The sequence below is a fragment of the Sciurus carolinensis genome, chromosome 11 (assembly GCF_902686445.1).
Source record: "Sciurus carolinensis chromosome 11, mSciCar1.2, whole genome shotgun sequence".
Lineage (NCBI taxonomy): Eukaryota > Metazoa > Chordata > Mammalia > Rodentia > Sciuridae > Sciurus > Sciurus carolinensis.
In genome coordinates, this window is record NC_062223.1 from 90,957,109 (window position 1) to 90,977,636 (window position 20,528).

General features: G+C 35.9%; 1 protein-coding gene across 4 annotated transcripts in view; it reads right to left on the reverse strand.

Moving 5' to 3' along the window:
• The window catches only part of Nox4 (NADPH oxidase 4), a 205,105-nt gene extending 187,697 nt beyond the window's left edge, over positions 1–17,408 (reverse strand). For 2 of the 4 annotated variants that reach the window (XM_047517045.1, XM_047517046.1), the window contains exons 1-2: positions 17,124–17,408; positions 16,398–16,493 (exon numbers count right to left, since the gene is read on the reverse strand). In XM_047517045.1, coding sequence (XP_047373001.1) covers positions 16,398–16,493; positions 17,124–17,180 — 153 coding nt within the window. In that variant the 5' untranslated portion in view covers positions 17,181–17,408. Of the gene's footprint in view, positions 1–5,191; positions 5,285–16,397; positions 16,494–17,123 lie in introns of those variants that run through there. The other 2 variants (XM_047517047.1, XM_047517048.1) reach the window with 2 other exon arrangements.
• Positions 17,409–20,528: the final 3,120 nt, after the last annotated feature.

The following is a 20,528-nucleotide window of genomic DNA, read 5'->3' on the forward strand; positions in this document are numbered from 1 at the left end:
GAAAAAATAAACAAAATTGTTAAACCCTTAGCCACACTAACAAAGAGAAAGAGGGAGAAAACTCAAATTACTAAAATTCGGAATGAACAAGGAAATATCACAACAGACACGAGTGAAATACAAAACATAATTAGAAGTTATTTTGAAAATCTATACTCAAACAAAACAGAAAACCTCGAAGACATCAGCAAGTTTCTAAGAGACATATGAATTACCTAAACTGAACGAGGAGGACATACACAACTTAAATAAATCAATTTCAAGCAATGAAATAGAAGAGGTCATCAAAAGCCTACCAACAAAGAAAAGTCCAGGACCAGATGGGTTCTCAGCCGAGTTCTACAAAACCTTTAAAGAAGAGCTCATTCCAATACTTCTCAAAGTATTCCATGAAATAGAAGAGGAGGGAACCCTCCCAAACTCATTCTATCATGCCAATATCACCCTGATACCTAAACCAGACAGAGACACAACGAGGAAAGAAAATTTCAGACCAATATCCTTAATGAACATTGACGCAAAAATTCTCAACAAAATTTTAGCAAATCACATACAAAAATTATTGAAAAGACACTGCACCACAATCAAGTGGGTTTCATCCCAGGGATGCAAGGTTGGTTCAACATCAGGAAATCAATCAATGTCATTCACCATATCAACAGACTTAAAATCAAGAATCACATGATTATTTCAATAGATGCAGAAAAAGCATTCGATAAAATACAGCATCCCTTCATGCTGAAAACACTAGAAAAAACTGGGGTAGTGGGAACATTCCTTAACATTGTAAAGGCCATCTACGCTAAGCCCATGGCCAATATCATTCTAAATGGTGAAAAACTGAAAGCATTCTCCCTAAAAACTGGAACAAGGCAGGGATGCCCTCTTTCATCACTTCTATTCAACATTGTCCTTGAAACTCTAGCCAGAGTAATTAGACAAACCAAAGAAAATAAAGGGAAACGAATAGGAAAAGAAGAACTAAACTATCCCTGTTCACTGATGACATGATTATATATTTAGAGGAACCAGGAAATTCCACCAGAAAACTTTTAGAACTCATAAGTGAATTTAGTAAAGTAGCAGGTTACAAGATCAATGCTTATAAATCCAATGCATTTTTATACATAAGTGATGAATCTTCAGAAAGAGAAGTTAGGAAAACTACCCCATTCACAATAGCATCGAAAAAAATAAAATACTTGGGAATCAATCTCACAAAAGAGGTGAAAGACCTCTACAATGAGAACTACAGAACACTAAAGAAAGACATTAAAGAAAACCTTAGAAGACGGAAAGATCTCCCATGTTCTTGGATAGGAAGAATTAATATTGTCAAAATGGCCATACTACCTAAAGTGCTATACAGATTCAATGCAATTCCAATTAAAATCCCAATGATGTACCTTACAGAAATAGAGCAAGCAAGTATGAAATTCATCTGGAAGAATAAAAAACCCAGAATAGCTAAAGCAATCCTTGGCAGAAAGAGTGAAGCAGGGGGTATCGCAATACCAGATCTTCAACTCTATTACAAAGCAATAGTAACAAAAACGGCATGGTATTGGAACCAAAATAGACAGGTAGATCAATGGTACAGAATAGAGGACATGGACACAAACCCAAATAAATACAATTTTCTCATACTAGACAAAGGTTCCAAAAATATGCAATGGAGAAAAGATAGCCTCTTCAACAAATGGTGCTGGGAAAACTGGAAAACCATATGCAACAGAATGAAATTAAACCCCTATCTCTCACCCTGCACAAAAGTCAACTCAAAATGGTTCAAGGACCTCAGAATCAGACCAGAGACCCTGCGTCTTATAGAAGAAAAAGTAGGTCCAAATCTTCAACTTGTTGGCTTAGGATCAGACTTCCTTAACAGGACTCCCATAGCACAAGAAATAAAAGCAAGAATCAACAACTGGGATAGATTCAAACTAAAAAGCTTTTCTCAGCAAAGGAAACTATCAGTAATGTGAAGAGAGAGCCTACAGAGTGGGAGAATATCTTTGCCACTCATACTTCAGATAGAGCGCTAATTTCCAGAATTTATAAAGAACTCAAAAAACTCTACACCAAGAATACAAATAATCCAATCAACAAATGGGCTAAGGAAATGAACACACATTTCACAGAAGAAGATGTACAAGCAATCAACCGATATATGAAAAAATGTTCAACATCTCTAGTAATAAGAGAAATGCAAATCAAAACTACCCTAAGATTCCATCTCACCCCAGTTAGAATGGCGATTATCAAGAATAAAAGCAACAATAGGTGTTGGCGAGGATGTGGTGAAAAAGGAACACTCATACATTGCTGGTGGGGTTGCAAATTAGTGCAGCCACTCTGGAAAGCAGTATGGAGATTCCTCAGAAAGCTTGAAATGGAAACACCATTTGACCCAGCTATCCCACTCCTTGGCCTATACCAAAGGACTTAAAATCAGCATACTACAGAGATACAGCCACATCAATGTTCATTGCTGCTCAATTCACCATAGCCAGATTGTGGAACCAACCTAGATGCCCTTCAGTTGATGAATGGATAAAGAAACGGTGGCATATATTTTCAATGGAATATTACTCCGCCATAAATAATAAAAAAATTATGGCATTTGCAGGCAAATGGATGAAATTGGAGAATATCATGCTAAGTGAGATAAGCCAATCTCAAAAAAACTAAAGGATGAATGATCTCACTGATAAGCGGATGAGGACATATAATGGGGGGTGGGAGGGTTTAGCGTTAGGGTTAGGGTTAGGTTTAGGGTTAGGGTTAAGGAGGGTGGTAACAATGGAGGAAGGAAGGACTGTATAGAGGGAAAAGAGGGGTGGGAGTGGTGGGGGGAAGGGAAAAAAATAACAGAATGAATTAAACAACATTACTCTATGTAAATTTATGATTACACAAATGGTATGCCTTGACTCCATGTACAAACAGAGAAACAACATGTATCCCATTTGTTTACAATAAAAAAAATAAAAAATAAAGAGAGAAATTGAAGAAAACCTTCAAAGATGGAAAGATCTCCCATGTTCTTTGATAGGCAGAATTAACATTGTCAAAATGCTCATTCTACCAAATGCACTATACAGATTCAATGCAATTCCAATTAAAATCCCAATGACATTCCTCATAGAGAAAGCAATCATGAACTTCATCTGAAAGAACAAGTGACCGTGAATAGCCAAAACAATCCTGAATAGAAAAAGTGAAACAGGAGGTATCACAATACCAGACCTTAAATTATACTACAAACCAATCGTAACAAAAACAGCATGGTATTGGCATCAAAATAGACAGGCAGACCAATGGTTCAGAATAGAAGACACAGAGACAAAATCACATAAATACAGTTACCTCATACTAGACTAAGGAGTCAAAAACATCCAATGGAGAAAAAATAGCCTGTTCAACAAATGGTGCTGGGAAAACTGTAAATCCATATGCAGTAAAATGAAACTAAACCTCTATCTCTCACCCTGCACAAAACTCAACTCAAAATGGATCAAAGACATAGGAATTAGGCCAGAGACCCTGCACCTAATAGAAGACAAAGTAGACCTGAATCTTCATCATGTTGGTTTAGGATCAGACTTCCTCAATAAGACTCCCAAAGCAGAAGAAATCAAAGCAAGAATCAATATATGGGTCAACTCAAACTAGAAAGCTTTTTCTCAGCAAAGGATACAATCAAGAATGTGAAGAGAGAGTCTACAGAGTAGGAGAAAATCTTTTTCACATTCACTTCAGATAGAGCACTTATCTCCAAAATTTATAAAGAACTTATAAAACTTTACAACAAAAATACAAAGAACCCAGTCAATAAATGGGCCAAGGAACTGGACAGACCCTTTACAGAAGAAGACACACAGGCAATTAATACATATATGAAAAAATGTTCAACATCTCCAGTAATTAGAGAAATGCAAATTAAAACCACCTAAGATTTCATCTAACTCCTATTAGAATGGTTATTATCAAGAAAGCAAGCAATAATAAGTGTTGGTGTGTATGTGGGGTAAAAGGTAAACTCATACCCTAGCGGAGTTGCAAATTGATGCAGGCATTCTGAAAGCATTATGGAGATTCCTCAGAACACTTGGAATGGACCCACCTTTGACCCAGTTATCCCACTCCTCGGTTTATACCCAAAGGACCTAAAATCAGCAAACTACAGTAACACAGCCACATCAATGTTTATAGCAGTTCAATTCACAATAGCTAGATTGTGGAACCAAACTAGATGCCCTTCAACAGAAGAACGGATAAAGAAACTCTGGTGTATAAACACAATGGAATACTATTCAGCCATAAAGAAGAATAATATTATGGCATTTGCAAATAAATGGATGGAATTGGAGAATATCATGCTAAGTGAAATAAGCCAAGCCCGAAAAACGAAAGGCCGAAAGTTTTCCCTGATAAGTGAAGAATGATATATAATGGGGGTGGGGGGTGGGAAATGAGAGAATAATGGGGGAACTTTAGAATATGTAAAAGGAAATGAGAGGGAGGGGGTATAAAAAATAGTGGAATGAGACAGACATCATTACCCTATGTACACGTATGATTACACGAATGGTATGAATCTACATTGTGTACAGCCATAGAAACGAAATGATGTACCCCATTTGTGTACAATGAATTAAAATGCAGTCTGTAAAAAGTTAAAAACTAAATAAAAAAAGAACAATTTATATATAAAAAAATAAATAAATAACTGAAATTAGTTTAGTGATAGTTTCTATACAATCCAAACCAATTCCCAACACTATAGGAAAATACCAAAGGAGGTAACAAATAGAACACAGACAAGTCTCAGCAGCAAATGTGATTTCTAAAGAAGGGGAAGAACATTCATGTTGAAGTGCTACATTTTTGTGGTTTACTATGAGTCATTTTTTTCCAGTTGGAACCCATTAATGTAGACCACTGATGATATGTGCTTGATTTTCCTTTTAGATAGTCTGAGCTATTGGTGGGGAAACTACTTTCACCTTTTGTTTTTAGAGTTCAATGGATTTTACAAATGTGGTTTGGGGCTCAGATGTCTAAAACCCAGGAGAATTGACAAAGCTCAATGGCCCAAAGTTACTTGTAACTTGATTGAGAAAAATCAGTGAGGTGTAAAAGCACTCATCACTCTATCCCATCAGTCTTCTCCACTAGCGCTTCTTACTTTCCTGTTCCGCAACTCTCTCTTGAGGGTATTTTCGCTCACCATGAAGTCATGACATGAACAACAAGGAGTTAACGCAGGATAAGATGCTGACTGGAAGACATAAGAAAAAGCATACTGAGGAAAAGGAAGTTTACAAAATATTTTTATATAAGATTGTTAAGGCTCAGAGTAGAATGAAGGAAAGAAGAAAACTGACATTTTAAAGCTGTTTTATGTAATACACTTCATGCAAGTTACTTTCATCAATTGGAAAATTACTTAATAAATCCTGTTCTTTAGCTTCCTTATGAATATAGCCTAACTTGTTGAATAGTGAGGACTTTGACTAGAATAGATCATGTCAGACTCATGAAATGTCCATGAATGTTGCTCTATCATTTATTTTACTTTACTTATAAGATTCACAATAATATCATAAGATAGACATTATTTCCCTTGTTTGACTTTTGAAAACTCCAAGCTTCAGTGAAGATTAATAAAGCATATTAATACTTTTTTGAATGAAATGTGTTCTACCTCAAACTGAAATGCCAACCAACAATCATGGTCAAGCCACCAAAACTTTGTGCCAATGACGAACAGCAGCACCCAGGCTTTTTCCCTCAAGAAGGATCAGAGAAGCAGCCAGAGATCAACCAAAACACTGAACCTAGAAAGCACCAGCTGACCAGCATGCATACAACCTCATCATCAAACATATTTGTTTGGCACCCTTGTGAGCACCATAATAATGGAACAAAGGATTCATATCCCTGTCCCACTAACCATTTGCTACACACTCAGCAAATCCCTTCCATCTTCATGTGTCTCTGAATTTCTTTTAATATGTGCACTTGTAAACATAAATAATTTATGATATTCCTGATTAGTACTACTCATAGTAATAACCCCATTAATACCACTATTTAATATTTATAGCAGTGGCTATCATTTTCTGAGTGCCTATATTCCAAGTACTAGGTATTTCACATGCATTTTCTTATGTAATCCTCACTAACTTCAGAGTAAGGTTTAAAACCTATTTAACAGATTAGTTAAACATAGACTCAAAAAATAAATTTGCTAATTTTATAAAGGGAAAACAGTCCTGAACCATGATTCGAACACATACCCATATAGCTCCAAAACCATGATCTTTTCAGTAAGAAATTCCAATTGATTTTCTTTTCCAGAATTACCCAGGCAACTTGAAAATAATTTCTATGACAAACACAGTGTTTGGAACAATGGACACTGACCAGGAGTTAGGATACCTACCATAACCATTCAGCTTTGTACTGAGTATATAAAGAAGGCATTTGACTACACTACATCTGTCAGATGAGATAAATGGACTAGAACAGTTCCTAAGGTTTCTGTAGCATGTCACAGTTCTGTAGGCTCCTCTCCCTCCCTGCTGAGTGCTCCCCAGGGAAGAGCAAACATGACTACTATGATTGTCATTCCAACTACTATTATTGGCCTCAGTAATGTGCAAGACAAAATAGCTCCTCAATATTTACAATGCTTCTCCTCTGAGAGTCAGTTCCCTAAGTCATACTCTTGATGCCAAGAGTTAAGCAATCCAGATGAAATATTGATGCTGTTCCTCATGGGGTGTTAATTTATTTTATTTTCTTCTTTGAGGACATGATAGGAGCAAATGGGTGTGTAAAACAATGTTCAAAAAAAATTCAAGGGTAAGATTAAGACTTAAATTGTACAAACCACTGATCTGGAATGTCACAATACCTTCCTAAGGAGGACTGGGAAGGGCTTTTGTGCAATGTCATTCTGGAATGTTACTGCTCAGCTGGGATTCTACAACTGAGGAGAAGAGAACTACATTAATCTCAAATTAATTCCTCAAAACTCATGCTAAACTTCCAGAGGAAGACTAAGAAACAGGTTAGGTGTTGCACGCTGAATTTAGTTCTTCGTATGTCAAAGTCCTAATGTACGGTACCTCAGAATATGACTGTATTTGGAGATAGTCTTTAAAGTGGTAATTAAGATTAAATGATATAATTGGAATGGGTCCTAATCCTACTTTAATTGTTGTCCTTAGAAGAAGAGATTAGGAAACAGACGCACACAGAATGAAGGCCATGTGAAGGTAAAGGAAGAAGAGAACCACGTATAAGCCAAGGAGAGAGACCCTCAGAAGGAACAAATCCCACTGATACCTTGAACCTTAACTTCTCACCTCCAAAACTGTGCAGAAACAAATTTCTTTTGTTTAAGCCATACAGTCTGTGGTACTTTGCTATGGCAGTCCTGGCAAACTAATATAGTAGATATAAGTTAAGATGAGGTACACAGTCTGACTTTGATTTAAAAACAATCTATGTATTACATTCTTACCTTTACTTCTGATCAAGTACTTATTAAGATATACTAAAGCAAGCTCAAAAACATACAAATACACTACAAACAGTCATGTGCAGGACCACCGTGATAGAATGCATAATAACTTTGGACAAAAGTAGAAATTTTCAGGTTCTAATACTGTTGAAGAACCTCACATGGTAGAGTGGGTGATTGAGGTCAAGGTCTTCAGAGTCAGACAGATGTGGGCTCAAATTGGACTTTCCATTTTAGCTGTATAATCTGGGAAAAGTTATTTAACCACTGAGAATCACTTTCTCAATTCTATAAAAAGTGATAATTTCATTCTGCAAAGTGGTTATAAGGATTTAATTAAATATAAGGATTAAGTGAGCTTATAAAAATAAAGAGCCATGAAGTACATCAGATACACTGTACGTAATCAATAAATGGTAAAAGTTGTTATTAGATTGAATCATATGAAATGACTAATATTTGATGGTTATGATCTACCAAAATGGCAATTCTGTATGATTCAACATACTATTCATGTTGCATAGAGGTAGAAGAATACAATGATGCAGAATAAAACTTCTGTCAATGGATGCATGAATGAAGAAAATATGGTCCATATGCACACAATGAAATACTTTCAAAATCTCCAGCAATAAGAGAAATGCAAATCAAAACTACTCTAAGATTTCATCTCATTCCAATCATAATGGCAATATCAAGAATACAAGCAACAACACAATAAATGTTGATGAGAATGTTGGGGGAAAGGTTCACTCATACATTGCTGGTGGGAATGCAAATTGGTGCAACCACTCCCGAAAGCAGTATGGAGTTTCCTCAGAAAACTTGGAATGGAACCACCATTAGATCCAGTTATCCTATTCCTGGGTTTATATACAAAGGACTTAAAATTAGCTACTACACTGATGCAGTCACAACAATGTTTATAGCAGCTCAACTCACGAGAGTTAAACTATGTAACCAAACTAGGTGCCCTTCAATAGATGCATGGATAAAGAAAATGTGAGATATATATACACATATGTACATACGTGATATTATGGCATTTGCTGGTAAATGGATGGAACTGGAGAATATCATGCTAAGTGAAATAAGCCAAACCCAAAAAACCAAAGGCTGAATGTTTTCTCTGATATGCAGATGCGAATTCACTATAAGCTGGGGGTGGGGAGTTAGGGAAAAATAGAGTTACTTTATATTAGGTAGAGGGTAGTGAAGGGAGGGGTAGGGGTATGGGGGTAGGAAGGATAGTAGAGTGAAACAGACATCATTACCTCATGTACATATATGACTGCATGACCAATGTGATCCTACAATATGTACAATCAGAAAAATGAGAAATTACACTCCATTTAGGTATGATCTATCAAAACATATAAATGCATTCTACTGTCATTTACAACTAATTAGAAAAATTAAAAACTTAAAAAAAAAAGAAAATGATTTTCTATCTTTAAAAAGAAGGAAATCCTGTCACTTGCAACAACATGGATGAAAGTGGAGTATGTCATGATGTTAAGAAAAATAAGCCAGGCACAGAAAGACAAATACATCATGATCTCACCTAATACGAGGAACCTAACAAAGTTGAATTCCTAAAAGTACAGGGCACAGTGGTGGTTATCAGTGGTTGCAGAGGTGTTGGGTAAGGTGGGGAGATAATAGTCAAAGAATGAAAAATTTTAATTAGTAGGAGAAATACATTCAAAAGAGCTATTGTACGTTATGGTGCCTATAAGCAAAAATATCATATTGTTGAAAACTGCTAATAGATTTTAAGTGTTTCACTACAAAAAAAAAGTATATGAGGTAATATATATTTTGATTAGCTCTTAAGCCATTTTATAATATATACATATTTTAAAACATCATGTTGTATATAATAACTTTATACAATTTTTGTATAATTTTAAAAATATGTAAAATAATTAATACAAGAATATAAACTCTGGATTCAGGATCTTTGGGCTAGAGCCCTGCCTCTTTCACTCAATAGGAAGTTATAGAACCTCCCTCAAATTCATTTTCTCAGTTACAAAGCAAACAATCAAAATCATCTATTCCATAGATTAGATGAAAAGATTAAGTAAATTAATTAATGTGAAACTCTAACATCTAGTACTTAGTCCTCACTGATGTAGTCAGTTATTAAATTAATACTATTCATGATAAAATGAAAGAAGAGATTTCTAAAATGCCTGAAATTCATTTCAGTTGCCAAACTATGCTGTTTTGGATGGTATTGATAAAAGAGAATTACACAGTAGGCAGATAAGGGGTCAAATATTGAACCCTAGAATTTTGATAAATACAGTGAAATCAGAAATTATCTAAATAGGCTAGGCAAGGTGGCACATGCCTGTAATCCCACCAGTTCAAACAGGCTGAGGCAGGAGGATCACAAGTTCAAAGCCAGCCTCAGCAACTTAGTGAGGCCCTAAGCAACTCAGCAAGACCCTGCCTCTAAATAAAATTATTAAAAAAGACTGGGGGTGGCTCAGTACTTAAGTATCTCTGGGTTCAATCCCCAGTACAAAAAAAAAAAAAAAAAAAAAAAAAAAAAAAAACCCACGTAAAATGCCTTGTAATTCCTTCACAAGTTATCAAAGAGAGGTAAAAATTTTTACAGACACCTATTATGCTGAAAATATATTTTTTGAGGTTAAATTAATAATTTTCCTTAAATTCTTAATTTGCTTAACTTTCTGGTCATTTTAAAATATCATTTCACATAAAAAGAAAAGTTAGTTGTCCATCTTTCCTGGGGTTTAATGTGTTCTAACATTGGACTGACAGAATCAATAGACCAAATAGTAACCAAACCACTAATTCAATGAGCGATAGTAGTGAGAAAATCACTTTAATCTCATTTTTCTATTTTGGAAAATAAAAAAGAATTCTAAAGATATCAAACTCCCAAGTCTAAAACTCTGTGGACTGCTATCAACTGTAAATTCATAAAGAATATACAGTAATTTCATCAAAATAATAAAACCCACCTCACCAGTCAATAAACAGACATAAAACTGGTTCAATTAGCAGAATATTAAGAAGAAAATGAACAAAAATAAGTTTAAAATATCCCCTAAATAGAAACCACAATGTGTGCCTGGCTAATTCTGGTTTAGAGACTTTTATATTCTGTGCAATAAAAGCAAAGAGTTAATGATCAAGCCATCTTCTGAAATTTACAGGAGGCCTGTGTTCCTTCCTTCTCAGCAGAATTAAAGCTGCCCAGACCAGCTGTGAACCAACAGTGACTTAAAATCCTAGGTCCATTCACCTAGAAATTCTAATCTTCAACCTTAAGCAGTTCACATGACATCAGACTTCTGTCTCTGTAAAATGTTAGGATACACTTCCTAGGACTCATGAAATTAGTTAATGTTTCCAAAGGATAATGATTGACCAAAGAAACATCATCCCTGTGTTTCACTAGAAAGTTAGGAAAAATCTAAATGCTCATAACTCTGTTCCAAATAACATAGATATCTCAAAAATAACTTCCAAAGGAAAAAAGCTTCATGTTCATGCAGCAGATAGAAAACAGTATTTGTGAGGAAAAGCAAAGAATTTCTACTTCTCATCACAAAATTATGAGAATAGGTTAAAACTGAGTAATATTCCATTTACAAATGTTAGTTTGGAGAGAATATTATGTAAAACCAAGAAACCCAGGCACTCTGAACTGGTACCACAAAACTTATTCCTTTCCAAAGTTAAAAGGTTTACATCAATTACATGATACTCTTTAGTTATAAAAGTGAAAATATATTTCAAAAATTGTTAACATGAATATGAGTGCTTTCATAGAGAAGATTTTGAGTTAGTTTACCACAATATTTTTAAAAAATAGAAAAATTAATTTCTTAGGTTTGCTAACAACACATTACATTTTCTATTAGAATAAAAACAACTGTATTTCAGTTCCTTAGAATAAATAAATCAAAACTGATTTATCTTAAGCAATCAAAGGTGTCCTTTAAAGGGCTGCAATGAACAAGTGCATGAGTGTTGTTCCATTTGTTGGCTTGGGTATTTGTTTTGTTTTAGTTTCCCCTCAAGACTTTTTCTTCTTATCCAATTTTAAGATTCCAAACTCACAGCATGTCATAATTAAACATCTCCTAGGAAGTACACAATCAGATTAGCATATTAACTCAGGCATAAACCAGCCGTGACCATGTTGCATCCCAGTCTGTGTCAAGCCAGTCTGGGAAAGATCATTAAAAAAAAAGAAAAAAACTACTAAAACATATTCATCTCTCCTTTATTTTATCTTCCAGCACTGTAGTTCTGATTTTCCCTGTTAATTCTCATGTAATTTTTAATCTTTAATTGTGGTCTAAACACAGCCACGTAGAAATAAAAAAGAACCCTCCTGTTCTGAGAATTAAATATTTTTCCCTTCATTCTTAAGAATTCCCACCGCCAGAAAGCTCAGAAGACAAGGCAAAAGTCTGAGAGATTTTTATAGTTCATGCCAATAATTAAAGTCTACAACCTCCCCTCCAATATCAACTCTTGTTTTGTAGAGGGGGAGTAAAAAAACTACCCATAACCTAATGAATTTTTTATTGTGCTGCTCAGCTGGCTAGTTGTTTGCTTTAAAGCAAAATGTTGAGTACTTGTGGCCAAGAGTAAATAAATCTCCCCACAGTCTGTATTTGAACTGTCCAAAATGGAAGCCACTATCCATCCATGGTCATTCAGTATGTGAAATGTGTCTATCTTTATGAAGGAACTAAATATTTAGTTTAATTTTACTAATTTAAAATTAATTTTTGAGGGGGTAGGGGAGAATAGGGTCTCTCTCTGTTGCCTACCCTGGTCTTAGACTTCTGGGCTCAAGTGATCCTTCTGCTTCAACTGGGACTACAGTTCCATCTGATTCCAAAAAACTTAAATTTTAAAGTTGATACATTTGTGTTATCAGATAAAATTTTTCAAAGTATTAGCATGAATTTTATTGTTTTCCTTTATATTGTACAATACTAACTTAAAATGCAAATTTCAGAATACTTAACTCCTGTGCAGTCACAGAAAGAACACTATTCACTTTCCTTAGCTCACGGAGGTATATGGAATTGCACAAGATTGACCTGGGTATTTGCGGAGGGTGGGGGGTACTGGGGATTGACCTGTAAATTTTATGAAGCCTAAATGCTGGTAAGGTGTTTCTAATAAAAATTCAGTAACTGAATTGTAACCTGCCTGAGTTTAAAATACATACTGTATTTCAAATATTTAATAGAAAAAAAGACTTTAAAATATCTTATTAATTTCTTTAGTAATGACTACTTGTCAAAGTAGTAATATTTTGAATATGTTGGGTTTAACTTATTTTTAAAATTAATGCCTCTGTCTCCTTCTTACTTTGTCTTTCACTGTATTTCTATTGGGCAGCACTCATAAAGAATAATACCAACCAGTGGTTTAAGTACCTGAGAAGGGCAAGAGAAATAGTTTAGAAAAGTATGTACTATGAGGGAAAAGCAAAGAGATCAGAAAGGACTCCATTCAAATTCTCCTTCTGACCCTAACCATCCAGACCTTAGAGCAACTCACACAGCCTCCTCCGACTGTATGTCCTCATATGTAAAGTGAAAACCATAGCTTCCTAGCTAAAACAAAATATTTGTAAAGTGTCTGGCATATCATATGTATAAATAAATGGTTGAATAAATAATCATTTTCAGTACAAAGCAGAGATCTCTGGCAATACTTCTGTATCTTCCTACAAATAAGATATATTCTATGGATCCTTATAGACCATAATATCACAGTAATGTTGCTTTTATGGCACATTTTACAGCTGAATGGCAGCAACCTTTATATTCAATGCTATTATCAAATTTTTCAGCAAATGGATATACTGTTTTCATCTGTATTTTAAAATGGTACAATCAAATTGATTTCCATAAATACCATCATGATTTTTGTGAACCTAAAATTCACCCTAGAAGAGATTTATAAAATCAGAATACTTATGCCCCCTTTAGGATTTCAACAATTCTATCATTTTGGGGCTGAGTGCTTGATAAGTTCTAATATGTATTGCTGTAAGACATTATTCAAATAATATTTAGTCATTAAAGATATAAAACACAGGCACCAGCAATATTTACTTAAAAATTGTATCTCATTATTATACCATATATATATATATATATATATATATATATATATATATATATACAGTATGATATATTTTGAAAAGCACCTGCAAATTCTTATTCTATGAAGCCATATTCCAACCATCACAAGACTAGAAAAGTTAAGCCTAGGAAAAACAAAATTACTCCTCCATAAAGTAATGAGCAAAATTATAGGGGTTCTTTTTTCACTAAAAAAACTGTAAGGTTTAAAACACCTAATTCAAAAGGTTTAGATAAATTAATGACAAATTCATAATGGATAATTTCTGGAAAGCGAGACATTTAGAAGTCATAGATCATTTTTCCTTTCCTTTCCACAAGAACTCTTGGTAAAATGTTAAAACCTTACTAGATGGCTCGAAGGTCAGCTCAGTTTCATGCAAACTAACTTGCAATGACCTATCAGTCTGCCCATTGCCTTTCTTGCTCCTTGTCTTCCATTTGTTCATTTTATCACTCTATTCCTTCATTCTCTTGGCCAGTGTTTATTAAGTCCCTACTATATGCCAACAGTTCTTGAACCTTTCTAACTTGTCATATCATTTAAACAAAAGCACCAAGTGAGATGGAAGTAAAGAGATAGAGTACATTTTGAAATGTTTTAACATTTTATTGGGCTTCCATAAAGAAAAATATGGCATCTGCAGGAAAATGAATGGAACTAGAGACCACCGTGTTAAGTGAAATAAGTCAAATTCAGAAGGTCAAATGTCATATGTGTTCTCTCAAATGTGAAAGCTAAAGAGGATAAAGGAAAAGAAAGGTAGAGTTGGGTCTCCTAAAAATCAAAAGGAGATCAGTAGAGGAAAGGAACTCAGGGATAGAAAGTGGGGATGGCGGGGGGAAGTGCTGAGGAGTAATATTGGTCAAATTATATTGTTATGTATGTATGAATATGTAACAACAAATACCATCAAGATGTCCAACTATAATGCACCAATAAAAATGTAGAAAAAAATTTAAAAATAAGAACCATGGTTTGAAATTAAATGATAATAAAATTTATTTGGCTGTGTGTGCATGTGTGCATGTATATATGTTGAACTTTGTCAAACTGTCACTAACATATATTTAAAGTTACACAGGATTCAAGTTTACAAAAATTGGTTTACAAAAATGTTTGACTTCCAACATAATTAGTTTCCTTTTAAATTGTTGTTTTCGCTTATACTGGGTCACAGAGTTCAAATCCAAAGTACAGTTATGTCTTTCCAAGTTATTACAATGTTTCCAATTCTTCAGATTTTACATTATCACAAATACCTCTTGATCCAGAACAAATTTTACTCTCAAGAGTTTTTTTCCATGTTATTCAAGTTATGTAATACACTTCCCACTGAAAAATCTCCTGTTCATTAATTCACATCAAACAGCAAATTTCCAGGAAAAAATAAGAATGAAAGGTTAGCAGATCTTATGTTTTAGTAGAGAAGATTTCTAAACTTGTTTATTGAATTATAATTATTTACTTGTTGGTTTTCCATTAGATTGCCAGCAACTCAAGGTCTGGGTTTTACTCTTCCTGTATGTATTTGAAAAGCACAGGTTTCACAACAGTTTTGGGTTGTTGGATGGAAAGTTGGATGGATGAAAGAAAGAATTGTTCAGATATCAGAATTTCCAATAAAATAACTTCATTTTCGACACTCTCTCAATTCATTAGCTAAAAACCTAGGTATTAAGCTTTAAAAAGATAGTGTGACAATAGATTATGAAAAATAGTCCTGTGTTACATAATAAAATATCAATTGTTAATTCAGTTGCAACTTAACATCAGGCTTAAAATGTACCAATCACTACTTGAGGTGCTAGGGTTTAAAAGTAGTTTGTACATGTAAAATATAAAAGGTAGAACTAGTTCCACTGAATTCATCTGAACTAATTTTAAACAGTAATGAAACTATGAAAAACAAAGTGATACATTTCCTGTTTTGAATATGTTTTCTTCCCCAATGAGAAAGAATGACAAAATCTGCTTGTTAGGTGCAATAAGACTTTGCAATATATTTTATAATTTTTGCTTGTTCCTTAGAAAATAGAATCTTCCTATACAAAGTAAGATGTCATCAGTGACACAGTCTTTTGTTAAGGGGTTAGGTAGGAAGAGGATAGGAAGGAAGAATGAGATCAGAAACAGAAAAGAGAAAGGAAAAATTTCACCAAAGTGAACAAATCAGAGCAAAGTTTTGCACCATATCATCCTCATATTAGACCAGGATTCCAGAGTCATGATCACATGTCACTAACCTAAGGCAAGGAGCTGAGAACTACCTAGAAAGAATAACCTCATTAGACACATACTTTGTGAAAACTGTCAGTAAAAGAAACAGTGCAGAAATCCCCTGGATAAGCTTATGGGCAGGATGAAAGCCTTGATAAGTGCAAACTAAAAGCCTGTCATCAGTTGGTTCTCCTAGTATAGCAAATCCTCAGGGCATTTTGCAGTTTGCAAAAAGTAGTAACCCTTCTCAGGCTCTAATAGCCTCTGGCAGATTCATTGTTAGCAGAAACTACCTTTGGTTTTTAAAAGCTAATCGTTTTATTCTAGACGAGTGTAAAAGATAAATCAAGAAAATTTGACCACTTTGGAGATCAACAAATGTTTCAAAAGTGTACAACAAAGGTTTCTTTGATGAATGGGAGAACTAACCAAGTTCTGCCGTATTACACCCATTCCACCTGGTCACCCAAGTCCCACTTACACCCAGCATCTGGTGGAGGTAGTGATACTCTGGCCCTTGGTTGTATAGCAGGAAGGTTTTCCAGAAAAGCAGGACATTCAGGGACATCCAAATGAGCTAAACCAATCAGAAAAAAGGAGAAAGAAAACAAATTTTTTTTTTTTAAAAGGCATCACTTGATGAATGAAACCACAAGTCCATTTTTTGGACGCAGAGCTTTAATTCCAATCTCAATGAATAACTGCAGAAAGTTTCCTCAATTAGTCAGAAAGTTGAAAAGCACTCATAAATAAACCTGACCCCAGGCCCTTCACCTGAGCTAAGCTTTGGGTGGCAAACAGGTCAGCCTAATGATCTGCAGGTATGCTTTGAAGTACAAAATAAGACTAAGAAATTAGTGACATCACCTTGTCCTAAGCAAAACGGAAGCAATCCCAGAAAAAAAGCAATGGGGACAAACATGGTTAAAGGGTTAAGAGAAAGCTCTCTTCTCTTAAAGTAATCTCTTCTCCCCTCCTTCACATCCGCTCTCCCATCACTGTGTAGGAATGTTCTCAAGCATGGGGGTGGGGGGGGGGGAGGGTCCTTATCATCTCCAGGTTTTAACAGCGTAAAGTTTTGCTAGCTGAAACCGTTCGAATTGGAGACAAAACTTCCACTTCCAGCTTCCCACCCGCGCACGCTCGGAGAATGAATCAAACTAGCTGCAGGAGAGACGGAACGCGAGCGCCGGGCCCGCCATCCTACCAGGCAGAGGTGTTTAACCCCTTCGTTGGCCAGCCAGCTTCTCCAGGACACAGCCATGCCGCAGGCCCACGGTGCTACGCTCTTTGCCGGCGGCCCCGAAAAGGAGCGAGCGGCTGCCGGGACAGCGGTTACAGCGGCGTAGCCCGCGGGGGGGGCGGGAGGACCGAGGGTCAAAGACTGAGTGAAGTCCGGGCGGGCGCCCAGCCAGCCCGGGCGGGGTCCGCGCCCGCTCCCACCCGCGCGGCCAGCTGCCCCGGCGGCCGCACCGTCTGCGCCCGCGCCGGCCCCTTTGTCTGCGCTCAGCCTGCTGTTGTGGCGGCTGCAGTTCAGGATGTCCCGGGTGGAACTTGGAGGCGTCCCCCGCAGTCCCAGGCTCAGCCTACCCAGTGCTGAAATATCAACGAAGAAGTGGAGCCTGATAGACATGTTAAAAGTGGGGACCCTCTCTGCCCCTTCTCGCCGGCATGCACACACACACACCATACACACACACCATACACACACATACACACCCAGCATCACACAAGCACACTATACACACACACTCATACACATCCAGCACCACACACCACACACATACACAACCACAAACACACACCACTCGCACGCATATTCACACACATACCTCACACGCACACACACACCACAGGGCATACACTCACCACACGCGCCCCATACACATCACAAATGCTGCACACTCACCACAAACACAACACATACACCTAGTTTTAGACTGGTTGTTCCCCCCACCCAAAAAATAAATAAATAAATAAAGTTCAACTTAAAGAGCTTTGGTAAAGAAATTTGAGCTAGAAATAGTTTTCTGTGTGTTGGCCTCCCTCTTCTCCAACCCAGGCTCAGCAACTTATCCTGCCTCAAAACAAAGGGCCCCTCCAACAAAGCCTCCCACTACCTGTCCCTTCCTTATCCCCTCCCAGAGTCCATCCTGTCTTACTGGAAAACTTTCAAGACATTGCTGAATAAAAAGAACAGGGACTGGGTGTAAACAGTTAAAGCTGACTTAATTCTCAGATTAGCAAAGATCAGATTCACTCAATTTAGGAACTTGTGTTTTACTACCTAGTTTTGGGGTCTATTTGGTAGTAGGAATCCTCTCAAATTTGTACCAGAGGCCCACTGAAGGGCAAGAAAAATGTGAAATCAACACAGGGTACCCATCCTATACCGCAGTGCATTCATAATTAGGGAAGAGGGGGAAAAATCATTCATATAAAAAAAATCTGACGATGCATAATAGGTGTTCCATAAAAGCTTATTAAAACATGAACTTTCTCAAATTTAACAACAAATGACAGAAAAAGTTTTCCACTAGTAACCTAATCTCATGACTTTCAAATTCTTTTTTTTTTCTTTTTCATATAAAGTACATTTTATTACACCAGCCATGGGATATAATTGAAACTAAATTTCATAAAATCATACTGACCTTACTCCAAGTAATATGCTTAATTTAATGAATTGATTAATGTTTGCAACCTTTGGTTTGAAAAATTGGAGTGAATGCATATCAAGTTCAAGTTAAATTTGTTTCCTTTCTAATAATCTGATTATTTGAAACCTTCCTATTTCATACATGATCTAATCCTGAAAAGTACCCTAAATATTAGCAGTAGAGAGCATATTATTTATTGATAATTTAATAATAATAATTTGTAATTTAATAAAATTTATAAGTAAGACTGTGATCGTATGACCATGTGATACTTAAAGGAAAAACAACAGGTGCAAATTAGGAACCCAAGGACTGTCACCACTTCATAAAGTTCAAAATCTAACACATACTAGAGCTTTAAGTTCAATAAATGAGGGCAAAGCTTTTGGTTGGCAAAATAGTTTCCTGCAATGTGTTGAGAAGATCAAGACTATTGAATAGTAGAATAAACCCAATGTTTAAAGGCTCAGCTACTTCCAGAAAAATAACAATAAATAAAAAGACAAAAATGATAGAAGCAACTCTAAACATGTAACTGCTAAGTGTTAGGCACTGACCTTGGTATATAATAATCAGAAATCTCCCTTACTTCTTATGATAGTTCTCCAGCAGGATGTTAGTGCCCCTACTTTAAAGATGAAGAAACTGAAGACAAGAGATTAAGAAACTTTTGTTACATGGTTAAACAGGGCTGCTTAAACAACCCAAAAATGGATTCTATTATTTTATTTATCACTATTATTCTGCTACTCTGTGAAAGGGATTTGGGATCAGACCACATATGTTGACTTGCAAGCTATCCCTGAGGGACAGAGCTGCTCTGTGTTACGCGGGAACACTCGCCAGTGAGGTTCTTTGCAATATAATTTTCTCCAAGCCAGATTGTTTAATGTAAGTTATTGTCTTTACCAAACTTTGAAAGACTTCTCTCGAAAATAATAGGAAGAGAGTAGTTTTCTGTAGTTTTATCAGAATCTTTGAAATATCATAATGAAACTGATATTTGCCATGAAGACTTCACAAGAAAAACTTAAATGACAAACACCTTCATCCTTCTTTCTGCACTTTTCTCAAACTTCATTTTTTCAGGTGTAACTTTCCAGTAATGCAAAAGAAGTGTCTGTTCTGCTTATAATCAACTACCAGAAAAGGATAACTGGGGCAAGAACCCCTTGACAAGGGTATCATTTATCCCAGAAGTCATTTGATACTCACTTGAGACAAAGTGGACACTTGCATTAGTTTACTGAAGCTGCAATCAAAAAATCACTACAGACTTCATGGTTTAAAACAACAGAAACTGCCAGACATAGTTACATGCCTATAATCCCAGCTACTTGAGAGGCTGAGGCAGGAGGATTCCAAGTTTGAAACCAGCTGGGAATGTAGGTCAGTGAAAGAATACCCCTGGGTTCAGTCCCTCATAAAAGTCAATCCATCAATCGATCAGAAAATTATTCTCTCACAGTGCTTAAGGACAGAAGCCTGAAATCAGTATTGGATTGAAATCAAGATATTGACAAACCTCTTCCTGAAATGGTAAAGGAGACTTTGTATCTGGACTCTTTCGGCTCCTTGCCTTGTGGCACATCACTCATACCTCTGCACCCATGGTCACATCAGCTTCTCTTCTACCTGTATATGTGTCAAATCACTGTTTCTATCCTCTAAAGGCACACCTGTGATTGTGTTTAGGGTTCACCTACATAATTTCTTCATGTCAATTTAATCACAACTGCAAAAACTTTCATTTTCCTTACAAAGTAACATTTATGGGTTCCTGGGATTAAGACCTGAAACATCTTTGAGTGGCTATTATTCAGCCTACTATTGTACCTGAATTAAATTAATTGATGTCATTTTTCTCTTTCTGACTAGATATACCAGCCTTAGAGTAGGACTTATGAAGAAATTCTCCTTAAAGAATGAAAGATTGGGATTTCTAAATAGTA